Here is a 21,097-nt window from a genome sequence, read left to right as displayed (position 1 = left end):
TTAAAAATTAAAAGTGAATAAAATTTGATTATGTATTAACTCATTTTCAAAAACAACAATAAATCTATTACATGTTAAACTAAATAAATTTTTTTCAAACTATTTTTCAAAATGAAAATTTTTTGAAGAGCGTATCCTTGTTTTGCATTTTTGAAAATCTTTTAATTCTCTGGTTTAACAGAAGACATCTGGATTCTCCTATCTATGTCTGCATTTAATCTGTTGCAATATAACATTATATGTAGTCTCCCCAAAATTCCACTGCACCCTCGTGAAAGAACGAGTGTAAAAAAGGGAAATGACATCTTAGCATTATTATGAAAATAGTTTGACCTGAAAAGTTTTGGAGATGACACCTCACCACTCCCAGAGTTCCCTGGACCATTTTCTGAGATAGACCTATTGCCCTAAAGTTTATATAATACTTAGAGACTGTATTCTATATTCATGGTGATTTTTTGGTATCTAATTTTTTTTTTTAATTTAGGTCTATGTGCTTGTGTCCCTATTTGTAAGCTTCCTGATGGTGAAGACCATGTCTCACAAATTTTAGAGATCATTTACAGCATGTGGGAAGACTGCATCAATCTGTAATATATGGATAATTGATCCATAGATTGATTGAAATCCATGAGGCCTTATGGCCCCTTTGATGACTTTATGATACAGTAGCATTTGTACAGTGTGACACATTTTGAATCCATTATATCAATGTTCTCCCTAAATACAAGGAGAAACTAACTGTATCTGAATTTATTCCAGAAGAAACAAAGTTGTTTTCCTAGATAGCAGCTGTGAGTTTTGGCTGAGAGATATGAGAAGCTAAAATTCTAAGCAAGCTATTATTACATTTTTTTTTTCCTGTAAAATTTGTCCTGATGCATCAGATAGGCAATATTTCAAGGTCTAATCAATTTGTGTATTTAGTTGTAATTTCACAATTACAAAGCAATTGAAAGCTAACGATGTGGAAAGAAATGTCAATTTGAATTGATTAGAAGCTAGAACTTCATAGTCCCATGAATGGAAAGAAACAAAGCTACATATATTATTATTATTTTATTTGTTCTACTTCAAAATCAGATCCCTTTGAGAGACACCCACATAGTAACTTGGAAATGAAAGTTATACATTTATCTCTGTTGAATCCTTGCAGAGTGGGAGGGTTAGGGAAAATATGTATTGAAGAGTGAAACTGTCCTCCTAAATTAAAGGCTTTATTACATAATAAATAATTTCTTTGACTCTTAGAAAGTGCTTCTATTATCTCCTAATCTAGAGAAACCCACGGAGAGAGACTTAGTGTCTGCCATTGCCTTGGTAATCAGATAACTGTTTTGACTACTCTGTCAAGAAAACAGTATATATTGAAAAAAGGCTCTTTCCTGCTAAAATCTGGATAGATTAAAAAATGGCTGCTATATTTAGAAATATAAAGAGGGGTCATCCATCAGAGCTGACTCTTCCTTCATCAGGAGTCATTTGACAGCAGATATGCTGGTTTGGTTGCCTTTGCTTCCAAAAGGGGTCTATAAAACAAACATTAATATACATAGCTTAACCATGTATACAAGGGTAAATGGGCACACCAGACCAGGAGCAAGAAAGAGAAGACAGGAAGGGACAGGAAAGCTGGACGAATGGAAATGGGGAGCCCAAGGTCGAGAAGGGGAGAGAACTGACACATCGTGGGGTTGGCAGCCAATCTCACAAAACAATATGTATATTAATTGTTTAATGAAAAACTAAGCTTGTAGCTGAGTAAAAAAAAAACACAAGACTTCAAGGTGAGTGTCTCAGTGAATGACGCTGACTCAAGAGATTAATCCAATAGCCAAAATGTAAAAGGCTAACCTCCTTCCTGATCTCAGAGAATGAGTTACAGCACTTATTGTTTCCATAACTAATGATTCAGTGAGGGACAGTGGTGGTTCTGTGGTAGAACTCTTGCCTTCCATGAGACAGAACCAGGTTCAATTCCCAGCTGACACACCTCACGTGCAGCCAGCGCCCACCTGTCTGTGGAGGCTCATATGTTGCTATGATGCTAAACAGGTTTAAGCAGAACTTACAGGCTAAAAAAGACTAGGAAGAAAGGTCTAATAAACTACTTCTCAAAATTAGCCAGTGGAAACCCTCAGGATCACACCAGTCAGATCCCATCGTACATGAGGTCAGGGGCTGACTCGACAGCAGCTAACGACAACAATCACTCAAAAAAACTTAAACTTAGTGTAAACAGAGTTCTCTTAGTTTGGTCAGCCCAGACTTACTTTGTTCTCGGCCCACTTTGGTAGAAAAAAAGCCCTAAGTTTGTCCATCTCATCTGTAAACACACTATACTGAAATGTCACTGTGCCAGTAAATTTGGGAAGCAAGGGTTGGAGGAAGATTTTATAAGTGTAAAACAAATATGCCTGAAATTCTAATAATTGGTGAATGATGCCATTACATATCACTAAATAACAGAGTTAACTGAGCAACTCAAAGAAACTAAATTGCAAATATGAAACTAAACATGTTGCAGATCAATTAAAAAACCAAAACCATCAACGATTGACAAGTACACCCAACACAGGTAATGTAGGAATTTCTGTAAGACTGCTCATGTGTGTGTTTGCAGTGGAGCCTTGAAATATTGGCCAGCAGATTGTGGTAGCCAGGTTCTCGATTACTCCACTTGAATTCTCAATTTTTTTTTTTATAATTGCATGCTATTTTTAGGTTACAGATACTAAGATTGTTTAATTCTTAATAAGCTGGCAAATCCATTGCCATTGAGTCAATTCTGACTCATAGCAACCTGATAGGATAGAGTAAAACTTTCTCATTGGGTTTTCAAGGCTACGATCTTTACAGAAGCAGACTGCCACATCTTTCTTCCGAGGAACAGCTGGTGACCTCAAACTGCCAACCTTTCAGACAGCAGCCAAGCACTCAACCACTGTACCATCAGGGCTCCTTTTAACTGGTAGGTAGCTGGTAGGTAGCTCTTAGTTGTACTGTGAAAATTCAAGTTCAATGACTTGTGTGCCACTGGCCTATAAAAATCAAATAAAGGACTTACATTTCTTGGTGAGGTTGTACTCCATCAAGGGGAAAGTTGGGGCCATTGGGCCAAGTTTCCATATTTGAAAATCACTGCACTAACTTTTATTAAATCCCCGTATAAAAGAAACAAAAAAGTCATTCAACAAATATGTACTGGGTCTACTAAAAGTCAGGCTTTTTAAGACTCTGAGGGTATAGCAGTGAACAAGACAATAAGGCCCCTGCTGTCATGGAGACCACTTTCTAAAAGAAAGGGTTATAAAATCAACCAGCCAACCAATCAAACAACCACTGTCAATGCCCTCCAGCCAGAGCCCACTAGGGACACACCTATAATTGCACAAGTTGGGTTTTTACTTATTGCAGCAAGGGAGAACACATACCACATGCAACTATGAGGAGTCCTAGTGAGAGCATGTTAGAAAAGACTTACTGAAGAATTCAGGCTTGTGCTAGGTAATTTTGGGAAGGGTTTAAGAAAGCAGGGCTTTGTTATTGATTGGGTGCTGATTGGGTAACTCAATAAATCTTACCTATAACAAGAAACCCAAACAAAACCTGTTGCCGTCGAGTCGATTCTGACTCACAGCGACCCTATAGGACAGAGTAGAACCGCGCCATAGAGTTTCCAAGGAGCGCCTGGCGGATTCGAACTGCTGATCCTTTGGTTAGCAGCCACAGTACTTAACCACTATGCCACCAGGGTTTCCCCTATAACAATGGATATATATATATATCTTTCCCTAAACCTCATGAACCAACCTCTGCTAGCTTCAAACTTTTCTTCTTTGGCTTCCTTCGCCTCTCAGCCTTCATAGAATTGAAGAGAGTTAGGACCTTGCTCTGGATTAGGCTTTGGATTAAGGGAATGTTGTGGCTGGTTTGATCTTCTGCCCACCAAATCTTTCTTCACATCAGCAACAGGCTGTTTCACTCCCTTATCATTCACGTGTTCACTGGAGTAGCATTTTAATTTCCTTTAAGAACTTTTCCTTTGCATTCACAACTTGGCTAACCAGCACAAGAGGCCCAGCTTTCAGCCTATCTCGGCTTCAACATGCCTTCCTCCCTAAGCTTAATAAAGTCTAGCTTTTGATCTAAAGTGACAGACTTGCAACTCTTCCATTCACCTGAACACTCAGAGGCCATTGTAGGGTTATAAATCAGCCTAATTTCAATATTGTCATGGCCCAGGGAATAGGGAGGCCCAAGGAAAGGAACAGAGACAGCGGAATGGCTGGCTAGTGGATCAGTCAAAGCACACACAACACTTATCAATTAAGTTTGCCATCTTATATGGGCACAGTTTGTGGTGCCCCCAAACAATTACAATAGCAGCATCAAAGATCACTGATCACAGATCACCATAACAGAGATAATAATAATAATGAAAAATCTTGAAATAATGTGAGAATTACCAAAATGTGACACAGGGGCACGAAGTGAGCACATGCTGTTGGAAAAATGATGCTGATAGACTAGCTCAATGCAGGGTTGCCACAAACCCTCAATTTGTCAAAAACCCAATATCTGTAAAGTGCAACAAAGGGAAGGGCAATAAAACGAGCATATGCCTGTGTATATATATACTGTGGACTGTCAGAAGAAAGAACAAATCTGTCTTGGAGGAAATACAGCCAGAATGCTCCTTAGAAGAGAGGATGACAAGACTTTGTCTTGCTTATTTTGGACACGTCATCAGGAAAGACCATGTGCTAGAAAAGGGCATCGTGTTTGGCTAAGAAGAGGGTCAGAGAAAACTAGGGACACCTTCCATGGGATGGATTGACGTGATGTTTGCAAAAATGGGCTCATACTTACCAAAGACTGAAAATGGTGCAGGACCGAGCAGTATTGCCTTCTGTTATATATAAGGTCGCCATGAGTCGGTGCTGACTTGATGTCAACTAACACTAACAACATTAGTAAGACAGGCTAATTCTATCACTTGGGTAAAGTCATTTCTGACTCATGGTGACCCCATCTGGGTCAAAACAGAACTGTGCTCAATTGCTGTTTTTTTGAAAGTAGTCCCTAGGCCTTTCTTTTGAGAAGCCTCTGGGTGGACTTCAGCTCCAGCCTTTCAGTTAGCAGCCAAGCCAGTTAGCTGATTCAATCACCCAAGGGCAGACTAGAGTGAGGATAAAGCTGTGATGAGAAGTAGACAATAATTTTAGCTAAGCAAGACTATGACAGTTTGTAGGTTGCAGAGTGAGTGACCTTGATCTTACCTGTTTTTAGATAATGAAGTTGTCTTGTTTGGTCTCACTTTACCATGGTCTCATAGTGGCCTTTTTTGATGTTGGAATTCTGTCAACAGCAGAATGATATGGTCTAGCTGTGAGTACCAGGCCGGCTTCTTACAACACTGAGTACTTGTGTGAGGTTTAGACCAGTTCCAGGATATCATGGATAGTTTTTCTTTTTTGAACAACCAATCAACCAATAAGTAAACAAAAACAGTATCAGAAAGTGATAAATAGGGTGAAAGAGAGGGTTCTTTAGGTGTTCAGGGAAAGGTTCTTGGACTCGAACAACCACAGGGAGCCAGCCTGTGACTATCTGGCAGGGAATGCATTCCTGTCTCATGGAACAGCCATTGTCAAGGTCCTAATGGTGGTTCTTCAAGCACTTGAGGGACAAAAGGAAAGACAGTGGGCCTCTAGAATGGTCAGGGAGGGAGAAAGAAGGCAGATAACATAACAAGATGGCCAGATGAGAGCCTTGTAGGCTAGACAGGGGCTTGTTGTGACTTTATCCTAAGTGTGGGGGAAACCATTAAACTCACTGCCATTGAGTAGATTCTGTCTCATAGCGACCATATAGGACAGAGCAGAACTGCCTTATAGAGTTTCCAAGGAACACCTGGTGGATTCAAACTGCCAATCTTTTGGTTAGCAGCTGTAGCCCTTAGCCACTACACCACCAGGTTTCTGGGAAACCGTTAAAGGTTTGAAAAGCAGAGCACTGAGATAATCTTACTAACATGTTTGAAAAATCACTCTGGATGCTCAGTGGAGGAAGACTTATGAGAGTTGTGAAGCAGACCAGAAGTAGAGAGGACAGTTAGGAAGTTTTGCAACCTAGGCAAGAGACAGTGGCTGGGCTTCTCAGGTGATGGTGGTAGAGAGGGATAGACAGGGCTGTTTTGAAGACAGAGTTGTGGGACTTACCAAACCAAAACCCACTGTCATCAAGTCAAATTCCTACTCACAGCAACCTTATAGGACACAGTAGAGCTGTCCCATAGGGTTTCAAACGACGTAATCTTGACAGAAGCAGATTGTCACATCTTTATCCTGCAGAGCGGCTGGAGGGTTTGAACCACCGACCTTTCAGTTAGCTGCCGAGGGTTTAGCCACTGGGCAACAAGGGCGCCTTTTGTTTTCAATTGCTTGTTCTTTTTGGGGACTTACTGATGAGCTAATTCAGTTTCTTAATCTTAGTGTTAATCTTATCATTACATCATTCCTCATGCCTCACAGAAGATACTGAATGTTGAATGAAAGAGTCTACATTGTGGCTAATGTTGGTACAGTCAGGAAATTTCACAACTGTCTGCATTTATTAGCTTATAATTGAAGTTCATACTATCTGGTTCCTAATTCTCCGTATTGATTGGTAGGTGACTCAGTGGAAGCGGCCAAGTGAGAAACAACCCAGGCCTAAATAAAACAATCAAGGTAACACTATCATAAATAAGTACTTAAGTAATGTTTCCTACCTATTTAGCAAAGACTTTGTTTATGAACCATGCAGAAAAAAAACCGATTTGGAGAAAATTTAAAACATAAGCAGAAAAAGAATAGGTGAAGTGCAAGATTCCCATCACTCATCATAAAACCAAAAAGCTCATCGCCATTGAGTCAATTCTGACTCATAGCAACCCTATAAGACAGAGTAGAACTGCCCTGTAGGGTTTCCAGGGAGCAGCTGATGGGTTTGAACTGCCGACCTTTCGGTTAGCAGACCAAGACTTAACTACTATGCCACCAGGGCTCCTCACTCATCATAGCAGGTAAAAACCCTAAAGATTCTGAATTTTTTTCAGAAACTCCTTTGATAGACTATTTAACTTTACCTCCTTAGCTAGTGAAAAGGTGTGTTTATGTATCTTGAAATGGTCTTCGAAGAATTGGCTATGATGGTTATCTGTTGCCTCCTGTCAACCTTTGAAAGTCACACACCTATCAGACAGCATTATCTAATTTCCTGCCCTGCACCAAGAGAGAACCATCCACAGGAAAAAATACAGCAGCAGCTGAGTAATTAAGTACAAGCAATAAGCCACCACTTCTTCAGAATCGCACTGGGCACCTTCATTTTCCCTCCCCTGGAGGAATCTCTCAGGAAGGAGTAATGCAGCCTAGTCCAGGGCACTCCTCATCAATGCCCATGCAGACTCATGGCCCGGGCCGAGACTTTCATTCCAGCATGATGAAGCCTCCAGCAGCGGAGCCCGGGCCTCTCTGGTGTGCTTTCTTATTGCAGAATCCAAACCTCAAAATATTATTTGTGTTAGCAGAACGGGGTGTGGAGTATAAGCAGGATGTTTATATCTTTCCTTGTCTCTTTGTAGATTTGCAGAAATATGACCAATAAGAAGACCTGGACAGTCTGGGTATGGGACTTAGCTTGGGAATGTACTCATAAGTCTCTGGAGGAGCAGCTTCAGCCCACAGATAACATAGCACCTAGTTCAATGCTGGACGATTCAAAATCATTAACTGCATTCAGCACACGCAGGTTTCAGAAGGTCGGAGTACACTTCAACTACAATGGTGAGAATTGCTGAAATATCCAAATATCTCAAAGATTACATGGTCACAACCCACCTATAGGGACTCCAATCCACGTAAAATCATCACAGTTAAGGGGGCTGCTTCAAGGAAAGAAAGACACGTTGTGGCCAGCCTGAGACCCGGAGGCAAGCTCACCGCCATTACAATGAATCCCTTGGCCAGTCATGCTCATTCACTTTCATTCAAAACAATTATTCGATGATATGGGCAAAGCTCTGTCCTATAGGGTCGCTATGAGTCGGAATCGACTTGACAGCAGTGGGTTTGGTTTGTTTTTTTTTATGGGCAAAGCACAAAGTATTCTGCTTTGTGTAAGGCGAAAGCAGAGAGTGGATTTCCAGAAGTTAATAAACAGATGAGCAGTTTTCTTTCACTCCGCTCACAGCACCATGGGAGAGTCACTGACATGTAAGAGACAGGAGTTTGTCAGACCAGTGCCTCCCATCCAATGCTGCAGGAGAATGAAATGGCGACATGTTTAGGTGCAGTTCTCATAATGTCACCCAACTCACAGGAATGACTGAGGCACTCCTGGTAACATGAAAACACCCGAGGAAGCGAGAGAAGATGATTGTTTGTTCTGATCTCCTTCATTCCTTTGGATTTCTCATAGTTAAGGACACTCATTTCTAGCAGTGATTGAAGGGGGTGGTAACATCTGCCAAATTTTTACAGTCGAGACATGAAACGCCATTTTAAGATCTCAGTAGAGGTAAAAAATAGGAGAAAGGTAACTTGTAATTTCTGACAGTTAGATATGCAAGAACAATTAAGTGAAAGAAATGCTTAATAATAATAAAAAAAAAGCTTCCTTGCCTTTTGAAAAATTGACTTGCTCCATTTCAATAACATTGTCATTGGTAATTATAGGGGTATGAACTTTTATTTCCTCTTTTTCTTAAAATATTAATCATATTAAAAAAATGGGAAAAGGCTGGTATTTTTCATGTTATTTTCACCAACCAATATAACAGAAAAAGAGAAAAGGGAAGAAAAAAATCTGTATTTAAATACGGACAGTGGCACATTGGATAGTAAAAAAGATTTAGAGAGTCTGAGTGCATGCCCCGTGGGTCTCATGTCTCCACCAAAATGACAGGGTGATTTCCATAAATTCATTAATCCTGTCAACAAATATTTACTGAGCACTCACAGTAGGCAATGATTTGTGCATGGAGCTTGGAGTTGGGTGGTAGGAGTGATGTACAACAGAAAAGAGAAGCAGAATATACCCTTCAAGACCTCACAGTCTAGAAGAGGAGAGACACATGATTTTCTACTTTGTATTAAAATTATGTGTGTACAAGCTTCATGAGAAGCAGAGTACTATGGGAGTTCAGAGGCGGGAGAAATGACTTCTTACATGCATGGATCAGGGAAGAATTCTAGAAGTAGATATAACTGACTTTGGACGGTACATCTTTGAACAGTTAAGGGAAGGTTGGAAGGGCATTTTCATTGAAAGGGATGAATGAGCAAATACATGAATTAAAAAACACAGAAGAAAAATAAACAGTTCAGTTCATCTGAATTGAGAGAAGACAGGTAAATTTACTGAAAAGACAGATCAGAGAATTTATAGTGTATGGTAGGGCACTGGTTTTTTTTTTTTTATGGTAGGGTGAATAATGGCCCCCCAAAGAGTTCACACATGGTAACTAACATGGCAAAAGGAACTTTGAAGATGCGAGCAAGTTAATGATCTTGAATGGAGACATTATCCTGGTTTATCTGCATGTGTCCAATGTAAGCATATGGCTTTTATAAGAGAAAGGGGGGAGAGGAGCCAAAGCCAAATCAAGCCCATTGTCTTCAAGTCAATTCCAACTCATAGAGGCCCTATAGAACTGAGTGGAACTGCCCCATTGGGTTTCCAAGGAGGAGTTGGTGGATTCAAACTGCTGACTTTTGGTTAGCAGTGGAGCTCTTAACCACTGCGCCACCAGGACTCCACTAATGTAATCACATAGTTCTTATAATTGAAAGGGGGAGAGAGGAGAGTCAGTGTCAAAGGAGGAGTGAGGAGAGAAGTAGAGATGGAAGTAATGTGAGGAAGGGGCCATGAGTCAAGGAATGTGGGCGGCCTTTAGAAGCTGGAAGAGGCAAGGAAACAGGTTCTCCCTGGAGCCTCCAGAAGGAAGGCAGTCCTGCTGCAACCCATTTTAGACATCTGGTTTCCAGAGCTGTAAGATAATAATTTGTGTCATTTTAAGCCACTGAGTTAACAATAATTCCCTACAGCAGCAGGAGAAAGGTAATGTGCAGGGGCATATTTTGAATATACAGTAAAACCTGAGAGAGGTGGAACCTGTACAAGGTGGAAACCTGTAAGGGAAGGAAAACGCAAATATTTTCCATTACTAGGGAGGGATAGATAAGTGGTAGGCTGCATCCTGTCAAAGGCAGAGAACTTGTGAGACCCAGAAAAACAAAGGGAGGCAGTCCCATTGCACTCTGGCTCTCACAGACTTCACTGTACTAGGCTAGGGTGGCAATAATGGTTTATCAATCCCTTTTTGGTCATCACACAGCTTCTACTCACTCTTTGACAACAACATTAATGTTGTGTTTTTTAAAAAATATATTAACTTGTATGTTTCTTCTGAGTTACAAAGACGATAAACGTGCCACTGACAAACAAAAAGAGAGAAAAAAAAAGTGAGCAAGATTGAGTGAGATTGCCAAATTCTTTTGTGAATACAGCACATTTGAAATGTCATCGGGTCAAGATGGTGGGTGGACAGGTAGAAACGGAAATTCATGCCTCCTACTTGAAGATAAAGGTGAAAACTCTCAGAAGCAATAGCTAAAATTTATTATTATAGCTCATAAAACAGACTCATTAAAATGTGGCTACCACCATTGGGAAAATTTGAATAGTGTGTATTTGTGAGGAGAGAATTATTTAGTAGGAGTATTTTGACATAGGTTGTTGGAAGAAGAGATTGTATAGCAAGTATTATTGGCTAATGCACAGCCTTTTTTTAACAAGCTTGCGATTGTTCATAACGAAGTATAAGGAACTGTACTTTAGATGAATTCAGGGAAAGAAAATTATCTCATTCATAAATTCCTTGGTTTCTGAAACTTTTTTTTTTACAGGATACTAATCCCTCAATTTCACAAAAAAAATTTTGAGTACAAAGGCACTTCATTCATCTTTGACCCAACGTACCCTTGAGAAGTTTACTATCTACTTACAATGTTGAGTTGTGTACTTCCCCAAAGTACTCCATAATTAGAATCCAAAACCAAACCAAACCCATTGCCTTCAAGTTAATTCCAACTGGTAGCCACCTTATAAAAAAAAGAAATTTTTTTTTTTTTTTTTTAGGACAGAGTAAACCTACCTCCTAGGGTTTCCAAGCAGCAGTTGATGGATTCAAACTGCCAACCTTTTGGTTAACAGGCAACTCTTAACTACTCTGCCACCAGGGCTCCAATCAGAGAGAAATGCCCTAAATCATCTTTTCCCAAGGGTATGTGATTTTTAAGTCCCCCAAAAGTTTACACATCCTGAGCCTGTTCCTAGAGTCCATCTCAGTGAACTGAGGGGAGCTCAAGGGGACTGTCTGCCTGGGACCTGGAGAAAGCTGGGTAACCAGGTTGCAAAGAAGACTTTACGTACAGAGGGAAAGCAGTAAGGAAGGCTTAGAGCAAGGACAAGGAAAACAACATTTGCCTATTTCAAGTTCTGGTTTGGCCAAGATTACTACCACTTTAGGGATTTTACAAAATGCTGTTACATTGCTTTTGCAAAAAGACAGCCTGGTCAGCAGAGTGGGATGACCTCTACAGACAGGAATGCCATGATGTTCAGCCATCAAGCAGAAATTTCAGGGGCAATAGGACACTGTAGTCTCCACTCTTCTGTCCTAAAGTGCATACTTCACAGGTCAGTCAAATGAGTGATGACAGGATTAAACTTTTAGCTGCCCTAAATTCTGAAAACATGGTGAAGTGATTCTCTCCCAAAGCCAGGCAGGACCCAACACAACCCCAGAGAACTACATTCACATGGTCTTCTATAAGCAATGTCTCTCTAGTTAACAGAGTATTATATGGTCAATGACTTCTGGAGTTGTGCAATGGGAAGATAAAAACCTCCACCATATGTGCTGCTTAATAAACATACACCATACATACGTAGGAAACCTGGTGGTACAGTGGTTAAGAGCTTGGCTGCTAACGAAGAGGTCGGCAGTTCGAATTTATCAGCTACTCCTTCGAAATCCTGTGGACCAGTTCTATTCTGTCCTATAGGGTTGCCATGATTTGGAATTGACTCGATGGCAGTAAGTTTTTTTATACTCACATAATTCATACTTTAAAAGTTATATAAGTGTAGTAAATTTCCCCCAGAACATATAATTTCCTATAATATCTACTTGTTTTCTTTCTTTTAATATTAAACTCTTTCCAAAAACATGTTTTTGGAACATCATATTTTTTGATACCAAAAGCACATAGAACTGGAGCATACATCTTTAAGTAGCTATTAAAAAAGTAAAAGGAACCCCCCCTTTTTTTTTTTGCTGAAAAAACCATTCTGAAATGCATTATGCACTTCCTTGCCTTCTTAATCAAGGGATGTTGAACACAATTTAAGCTTTTTTTTTTTTATAATGACATGGGTTTCATTATTATGAATCATAATTAGTCTGTAGTACTGTGACAGGGTGAGACCCTTAGGGACTGCAGAGGTGCACTGAGCTTCTTGCCTACTCGCTAAGTGGCCTAGTTGTCTTTTTCTTTTCCCCTCCATTTTGAGTTGGTCATTCATAAATTTTTTCTCACTGGAACGACACACGTTACCTTTCTTTTAACTACTCTCATTGTAGTCGGTCTTCCTGCTTCCATCAACCCCTAAGCAAGTGTCATGGATTGAATTGTGTCCCCCAAAATATCTGTCAACTTGGCTAGTTTTCCCAGTATTGTATGATTGGCTACCTTTTTGTCATCTGATGTGATTTCCGTATGTGTGGTAAATCCTATGATGTAAGGAGGTGGATTAAACCCCACTGCCGTCGAGTCAATTTCGACTCATAGCAACGACTCATAGCGACCCTATAGGACAGAGTAGAACTCTGCCCCACAGAGTTTCCAAGGAGCACCTGGTGGATTCGAACTGCCAACCTCTTGGTTAGCAGCCGTAGCACTTAACCACTACGCCACCAGGGTTTCCTGAGGTGGATTAGTGGCAGTTATACTGATGACATCTACAAGATTAGATAGTATCTTAAGCTAGTCTCTTTTGAGATATAAAAGAGAGAAAGGAGCAGAGAGACATGGGGACTTTATACCACTAAGAAGTCAGTGCCAGGAGCAGAGCTCATCCCTTGTGCCAGAGCCTCCTGTGCTGAGATGCTCCCAGACCAAGGGAAAACTGAAGACAAGGACCTTCCTCCAGAGCTGACAGAGAGAGAAAGACTTCCCCTGGAGCTGATGCCCTGAATTTGGACTTCTAACCTACTAGGCTGTGAGAGAATAAACTTCTCTTTGTTAAACCCATCCGCTTGTGGTATTTCTGTTATAGAAGCACTAGATGACCAAGACACCAATCAAAACAGGATATTCCCAATTTGCCAAAATTCAGGGAATTGCCAGAACTGGGGTATTAGACCAATCCTTCCCAAACTTTAATTAGTTACTCTGTGTTGTTATAATGCAGACTTTGGCTCAGTAATTCTGGAGTAGGGACTAAAATTCTGCATTTCTCACCAGCTCCCAGGTGAGGTCCATGTTGCTGGGCCTTGGAACACATTTTCATTAGCAAGATATAAGATAATCACTTATTTTAAATGGTGTCTAATCCAAAACTAAAACAGTTCTATGTGAGGGCTTAAGGGGTACTCTCTTATAAAGCATTCTAACAATTTAGAATATGGACTTTAAATTGGCTGCCTCTAAAATGACTTTCCACATCAGTAGGCCTGTTCTTGGTTCCCACTTCATAAACTGTATCCCTATCCTCCACGCAAGCATGAAAATTAATTTCTTCCTCTCTTATGGAACTGATGCCTTAATAATTCATTATTGTCATTTAGATACGTCATCTTTTAAACTAGAAGTAGAGTTGAGTATTACATATCCATGTATCCTTCAAAACTATGCTTTGCCCAAAATATGCTTCCTAAATAAATGCAGAGATTAAAGAATTAAAAAAACTCTAAGATTTTTTCCATTTAACTTCAGACTCTCAGTTGTGTTTTAGATAAAGGAAATTTGCCAGATGAGTAATCAGGAAATGAAGCCATATTATAATAAAATCTGTCAATGTCAGGTTCTAGTGCATTGTTAGAAAATAATCTTTGTCTTTATATTTTCTGCCTCTCTGTGCTGTACATATGCCTTCCCAGCTTCCCCTCACCACATGCACAGCTACTGTACCACACACATGTATGTGTGCACGTCCTCACGTAAACACACACACAGGCACACCCAAAAACCTGAGCATATATCATCTTCACAGTCTTTAACTACCAAAACCTTCTTATAACGGATTGAATTGTGTCCTTTGAAAATATGTGTCAACTTGGGTAGACCATGATTCCCAGTATTATGTGGTTGTCGTCCATTTTGTGAGCTGACGTAGTTATCCTCCATTTTGTGATATGTTGTACATCCGAGCCTCGATGGCTATGGTGATGGTCCCATTTGGGAGTGAGCTGTCCATTAGGTTAATGAGGCAGGATTAAGGGTATGACTCAAGTCACCACCCTTAGCCCAGTCACCATCTTTACCACCTTTATTTGAGTCACACTCTTACGTGAGTCATATCTTTTATCTTACAAGAGAGAAAAGGAGAGCTATGCAAGCAGAGACAGAGATTTCCATACCGCCAAGAGTTAGAGATGGGAGTGGAGTATGTCCTTAGGATCTGGGTTCCCTGTGTGGAGAACCTCCTAGAGCCAGGAGACACAGAGAGAAAGCTGTAACACTGGAGACAGTGCAGGAGAGTGAGGTGGCAGAGAAACGGCAGCAACAAGCCAGGAGACCGGTGCAAGATGGTGTGGGAGCCGACTCACAGAGTGAAAGAGAGCTGAGTGCCTTCAGGCAGAAGACTTCCCGCTGGAACGGGGTGCCTCTGATCACTTATCAGCAGAGCTAAAGAGCTCTGTAACATTTGCCCGAGCAGGGTAAAAGCTAGGCCAAAGGAGCAGAGGGCATGGGGATGAGGGTCAGAGAGAGGCCTGCCGGCAGACACGGCTGAGAGGGGCTGTCCAGATTGACACAGACCTTTCTCCAGAGCAGAAAGAAAGAGAAAGCCTTCACTGTAACCTGGCACTCTGAATTCAGCCTTCTAGCCTCCTAAACTATGAAAAAATAAATTTGTTTGTTAAAGCCATCCACTTGTGGTATTTCTGCTATAGTGGCACTAGATAACTAAGACATTTCTTTCAAGAAAGGGTATGAATTAATTTAGGCTAAAATATAAATGACTAGCTACACCTTAAAGTGCTAGTCCCTACCACTAATCCCTCCCCAAGGTAGGTTTCAATTTTTTTTTAAACAGAAATTAAAGCCTTCTTGTAATGGAATGAAGCCATTAAAAAAGACTTTGGGGCTTTTAATGATAAGGCAAAATACATATTTTAAAATAATATATTTCAATAGAGGTCCTCTGAGTGTCCCCACATCTTGCTATGTTAGCTGGGAACTTATCTCTGAGTAACTGCTAACCCAAAGCTGCTGTGCACCTGGGCTGTAAAGTCTCTTCATAGTGATAAATAGCTTCTAGGATGATATGAGGGACAGATGTACACAGAAAATCACCATGAAAAGTCCAGGCTATGGAACCAGTCAAGGCTAGAGCAGGACAGACACAAAAATCAATTTGGCAGTTCATTTGAATCTACATTATGCATCTTTCCAATGGCAGACAGGATTTATCATCTAGTTGGGAAAGAAAAAAGCAAAACTCCAATTTCCATTAAATGTCTGTGCAATGAAAAGAAATGAAAATTGTCTAGCTAGAAATGAAGCAAAACATCTAAGTAAAAGCATCAATGAAAACAGACATTATGTTATTTTCTGAGTTAATAAGATGTGCTATCCATTTTATTAATTGAATGAAGCACATCTATGTTCTGCTTACACCACATCTCTAATTAAATCAGTGTTTACCTACCTGAAATTCTGAATGTAATCGATAACAGGTGCTCAGAAGGGAAAGGTGAAGCATAAAATAAGACAGTGCTCATAACTTAGAGAGATTTATGTGCATACTCTGTGCTAACTTATTCCTACCTAACAGAGACTAAGAAGAAAGGAAGTCTAGAAGGTATTCCACAGAGTCTAGATGCATTTCTCCCAATCACATGACACTTAAAAAAACCGTTGTCGTCAAGTCAATTCCGACTCATAGGGACCTTGTAGGACACAGTATAGTTTCCAAGGAGCACCTGGTGGATTTGAACTGCCAACCTTTTAGTTGGCAGCTGTAGCACTTAACCACTACATCACCAGGATTTCCTACATGACACCAATGCGGAGAAAAGCACACAAAGAGGGTAGGTATCTACCTTTCATGACCCTGCAGACTATGTACTGTGCAAATGACTAGAAATCAGCTCAATATCTGAGCAAAGAACTGGCGAGCAAGGCAATCTGGAGCTCCAGACAAGCCCTGGCTGGAACCTGCTGCACACAGCTACAGAATGAAGCTACTACATCGCTCTCTTGGACATCAAGGGTTGCTTGATTGTGACAGTCAGACAATAGAACCTCGATTTCAGATGAGATAAAAGTCATATAGGTTTTATTTTCTTCCCACCATACAAGAAACCCAACGTGTCAGCACATTTGGCTGAAAAGGAAAGAGAGAAGGTGTACTCGCTTGGCAGTGCTTTACAAAGTTCAGGCCACAGTCATTACCAGCCCAGGCTTTTGAGTCCAAGGGAACTGGGTTTGAGGCTCTGCCCTAGGAAGCACAGCCAAGTTAGTTAACATCTCTAATTTCAGTGTATGTATCACAAAACATGGATGGTGCTATCTACCTTACAGGGAGGGTATAAGATAAATGAAATAACACTTATAGATTGTTAAGTAAAATGACTGCTCAATAAATAGTAGTTATTACCGGTTCCATGAAAGACAATTACAGTAAAGCATAAATTTTATGTTCTCTTTTAGCTTGTCTGAAAATTGAAAGGGATAAACTGGGTGCATACTAAAATTCCGTAATCACCAGAGATTTAAATGAGTTATGATATATGAAGCCATCGTGGAGACTATAAAAAAGTAAGCTATTATCATAGGGAAATGTGTAATGGCGTGTTAATAAGATGGGTTTTGGAATCAGATGTCCTATATTCGTATCCCCATTCTACCACTAACTAGCTGTGTACTTTGAACAAGTCATTTAAACTCTCACTGCCTCAGTTTCCTCAACTGTAAAATAAGGGTATTAGTAACAGCATTCACTTCATAGATTGTCATGAAAATAAGATGAGCTAATAAACGGAAATAAGTGACTGGCATATAGTAAGCTTACTTATCAGGAATGGCCAATTGCTAGAAAGAGATATGATGTTTGACAAAGTAGAGGGTCAGTGAAAATGAGGGAAACCCTCCATGAGATGGATTGACACGCTAGCCGCGGCGGCAGACTCAGACATACCAACACGTGCGAAGATGGCGCAGGACTGGGCAATGTTTCATTCTGTTATATATGAAGTTCGTGAGTCACAGCTGGCTGCACAGCAACAAACAGCAACCACAATTGATGCAGTCACATGTGATCTTTTTTTTAATACCACACACACACTGTTGCAGACAGGGCTCAGAGTAATTCCTGCCTACTTGTGTCTACGCCTTTCTGTAGTTTCCTCCTGTTCAACGGGGGCAGTACCTGTGACTGGCTTCCAGTCAACACAGACAACAGACAAAGGTGATGGGATGTCACTCCCTGATCAGGTTACTTAGGAGACCGAAGTGAGAGTCTCTCCTGCTGGCCTTGAAGCAGCAAGATGCTACGATGTGACGTGCTCGCAGAGGTGGTCCTATGGCAGGGAGCCTCAGGTGGCCTCTAGGAAATGATGGTCTCAGTATATGACTGTAAAACCAAAACCCAAACGCATTGCCATCGAGTCGATTCCGACTCATAGCGACCCTATAGGACAGAGTAGAACGCTCCCCCAGGGTTTCCAAGGAGTGCCTGGTGGATTTGAACTGTTGATCTTTTGGTTGGCAGCTGTAGCTCTTAACCACTAGGCAACCAGGGTTTCCCCATGACTGTAGGGAACTGAATTTTGCCAACTATGTAAGGTTGGAAGAGGACCCTAAGCTCCAGACGGGTACCCAGCTAAGCTGACAGTGTGATTGCAGTCTTAGGAGAGGCTGGGCAGAGAACCCAGATAAACTGTGCCCAGCCTCCTGACCTACTAAGTGTGTGTTGTCTGAAGCCTATAAGTTTGTAACAATTTATTACCTAACAGCAGAAAACCAATACCCCTACCTCCACATACAATTCAGAGAAAAGCTGGGCCGATGTGCAAAGTATGCTTTTTTGGTGCCCTGGCATACTTTTCTGATGTTTGATTGTGCTAAACAGTGTGGGCCCACTGTCAGTTCCACCCTGGGCCACTTTGATCTGTCCAAAGCCATTTCCAAGAATATCTTTGTAAAATACACTGGAGACAGAAACATCTAACTCTAGTCTAGACTCCTTCTTTAGACTTACTTTAGCTTCTGGCCTTCGTGGGTGGCAAACGTATTAGGATGCTGGTGGTGGCTGTTTTTCCAGCAGTTGATTTAGAACATTCAGCAAAAAAATATGAACCCGAAGGTTTTTTTGAGGATGGGAATGAGAGTCTGAAAAACTTGTTTAGTAATGTAAAAGTTTTGTAGGTTTTGCTGACAAAGTTCGCCTCGCATGTCACTGGCTTTCTGACTGGTTTGCATTCTCCTTGGTTCATTCTGGGGACTTGTCTGTCATTCCAGAGGCATACCCTAGGAGTCAGGGCATCCGTGCACCAGTATTGGCATGGCTTCCAGTGGGTTCTATGACCTAAAGATGATACAGACTAGTAAGCTTAACTCTTTGCTCTCTTGACTTAAAGGGTTGGAGAGAATAGATGAAAAATAAACGAAAATTAAATTCTGGGAAAAAGTTACAAAGACAGAACAAAGGAAAGATGATTATACTGGATTTCAAAACAGTCCACAAAGCTCAGTGGAATCGCAAACATGTGAAAACAAGTCTTCTATAGAAACAGGGGCTATTTCACATTGACCATTCCAACACATGAACATACTTAGAGTTTAGAGTTTGGGCCAAGAGATCCACAGAACTCGAGAACTGGGAAGTTAGTTTTTCTTTCTTAGTAAACACCTACATAATAGTAGTGACTTCCTAGAATGTTGAGTAGGGTTCTGAAGCTAAGTGGAAGAGAATATCCTGATTAATCGTCCATCGAAATCCACTATGGGCACAGTAGGGGCTAGGGTCAGGGGTGGCATGGATGCCATGCATCTCCCAACCCTAATTTCAGTGCAGCTTTTTAAATCTATGCATGAGAGAACAGAGGCTCAGGAAAAGGAAATGATTTGTTAAAATTATACAGTTTAGCTGCTGGCAACTTTGGAACATGTTCACAAAAGGCAATTTGTACATTTGCTTACCCACATTAACTATCTACATTCATAATGCCAAATACAAATTTTTTCTTGCTATTTGAAAAAGCTGTTTACTTCTTAAATTTGTGATAGCTCTATTATATTCTGCCAGTGTGAGGAGAGGAACATCTCATCTTGTCAATGTAATATTTATTCTCAGTCCCCGGTGATATCCATTCCTCCTTATTTGAAAGTTGATATAATCTGCTGGCAACTTCCTTGATGTTGCAAAGCAGATAGCCAAGATACTAGTTTGCAAAATGTTCAATATAAATGCACACATGGGTCATTCTTAAAAAAAAACTGATGTGCTTTTTTTTGCTTCACACGTTTAACTTGATTTTCCTAGAGTCTATTGTGAACGTTAAAATTATGCATTACTTTTTTAAGTCTTTATTTAAAAAATTCCAACACAGCAATCTTCACGATCACTTCTGAAACAGATAATATTTCTAATGTTCCCTAAAGAGCTGTGGCTCAGAAATGATGGCAATTCCATAAGGTACTTCTAGACATGTAACAGTATGCGCTTTTATGTTATTCCAGATAGAGTATTAAACATGGAAGATTCCTCTTCCCCGTGACTTATCAGATACCCCCTTCCATTTAAAAACATTTCTTTAGAAAACAATCTGGTTGTAGAGATACCAAAACCAAAATCAAACCTGTTTTGTCAAGTCGATTCTGACTCATAGCGACCCTATAGGACAGAGTAGAACTGCCCCACTGGGTTTCCAAGGAGTGGCTGCTGGATTCAAACTGCCGACTTTTGGTTTGCAGCTGAGCTCTTAACCACTGGGGTTCCAGTTGTTGAGTAGAAATGGATAATTAAAACACAACATAATTAATGTGGTAGTGAGGTATGGCACCGTGAATTTGGGGAAGCATTAACAGAATACACAGTCTGTGTTGTTGGGTTGGCAGAGGTGAAAGAAATTAGAGAGATGGGCAGAGGCCAAGCTAAAGAGGCCCTTGTAGTTCATATTAAAGAACCTAGGCAGCTTAAACCTTTTTGTGGGACAATGACAAAGTCAGATATGCATTGTAGAGAAAACCCTGGACATGAGGAAGGATTTGTGTCCACTGGCTCTTTCAAATGTAATAGAAAACTTAATACACTCCAGAAGCTTTTTTAAATTCTATAATGTAGAAGTCTCTCAAAATGCACAGGTATATATAAAGCTAAGTCGTGTGTACAAAAACTGTGGGAGAATCTTTAGTATACTCTGGTGTCAGTTTGTATGTTTTTTTTTTTTTTTTGGTAGACAGACTTTTAATTCTGCTTGGTGGTTGCTGTAGTTTTCTTGAGTTTTTTCACTATTCCCAATTTAGGTCATTTGACATGGCAAAACCTCATGGCTGCAAAAGTGGAATCTTAGAATTAAGTCTTGTATTGTTTATTGGAAACCCTGGTGGCATAGTAGTTAAGTGCTATGGCTGCTAACCAAAGGGTGAGCAGTTCAAATCTGCCAGGCACTCCTCGGAAACTCTATGGGGCAGTTCTACCCCGTCCTATAGGGTTGCTATGAGTCAGAATCGACTCGACGGCACTGGGTTTTTATTGTCTATTTACATTTCTCTCTCTAAAAACTCACAGAATTATTCCAAGCCATCTCTTCTTTACC

The 21,097-nt window shown here is 40.5% G+C and overlaps 1 protein-coding gene across 23 annotated transcripts in view; it reads right to left on the bottom strand.

Moving 5' to 3' along the window:
* NRXN1 (neurexin 1) overlaps window positions 1-21,097 on the bottom strand; it is a 1,235,746-nt gene that overhangs the window by 70,990 nt on the left and 1,143,659 nt on the right. For 2 of the 23 annotated variants that reach the window (XM_064277107.1, XM_023557251.2), the window contains one exon: window positions 6,272-6,290. The exons of the other annotated variants lie outside the window; for them this stretch is intronic. In XM_064277107.1, the coding sequence (XP_064133177.1) occupies window positions 6,272-6,290 (19 nt within the window). The remainder of the gene's footprint in view (window positions 1-6,271; window positions 6,291-21,097) is intronic. 23 annotated transcript variants of the gene reach the window in all.

Source organism: Loxodonta africana, chromosome 26 (assembly GCF_030014295.1).
Source record: "Loxodonta africana isolate mLoxAfr1 chromosome 26, mLoxAfr1.hap2, whole genome shotgun sequence".
In the NCBI taxonomy this organism is placed as follows: domain Eukaryota; kingdom Metazoa; phylum Chordata; class Mammalia; order Proboscidea; family Elephantidae; genus Loxodonta; species Loxodonta africana.
This window is presented reverse-complemented; position numbering and strand designations above follow the sequence as displayed.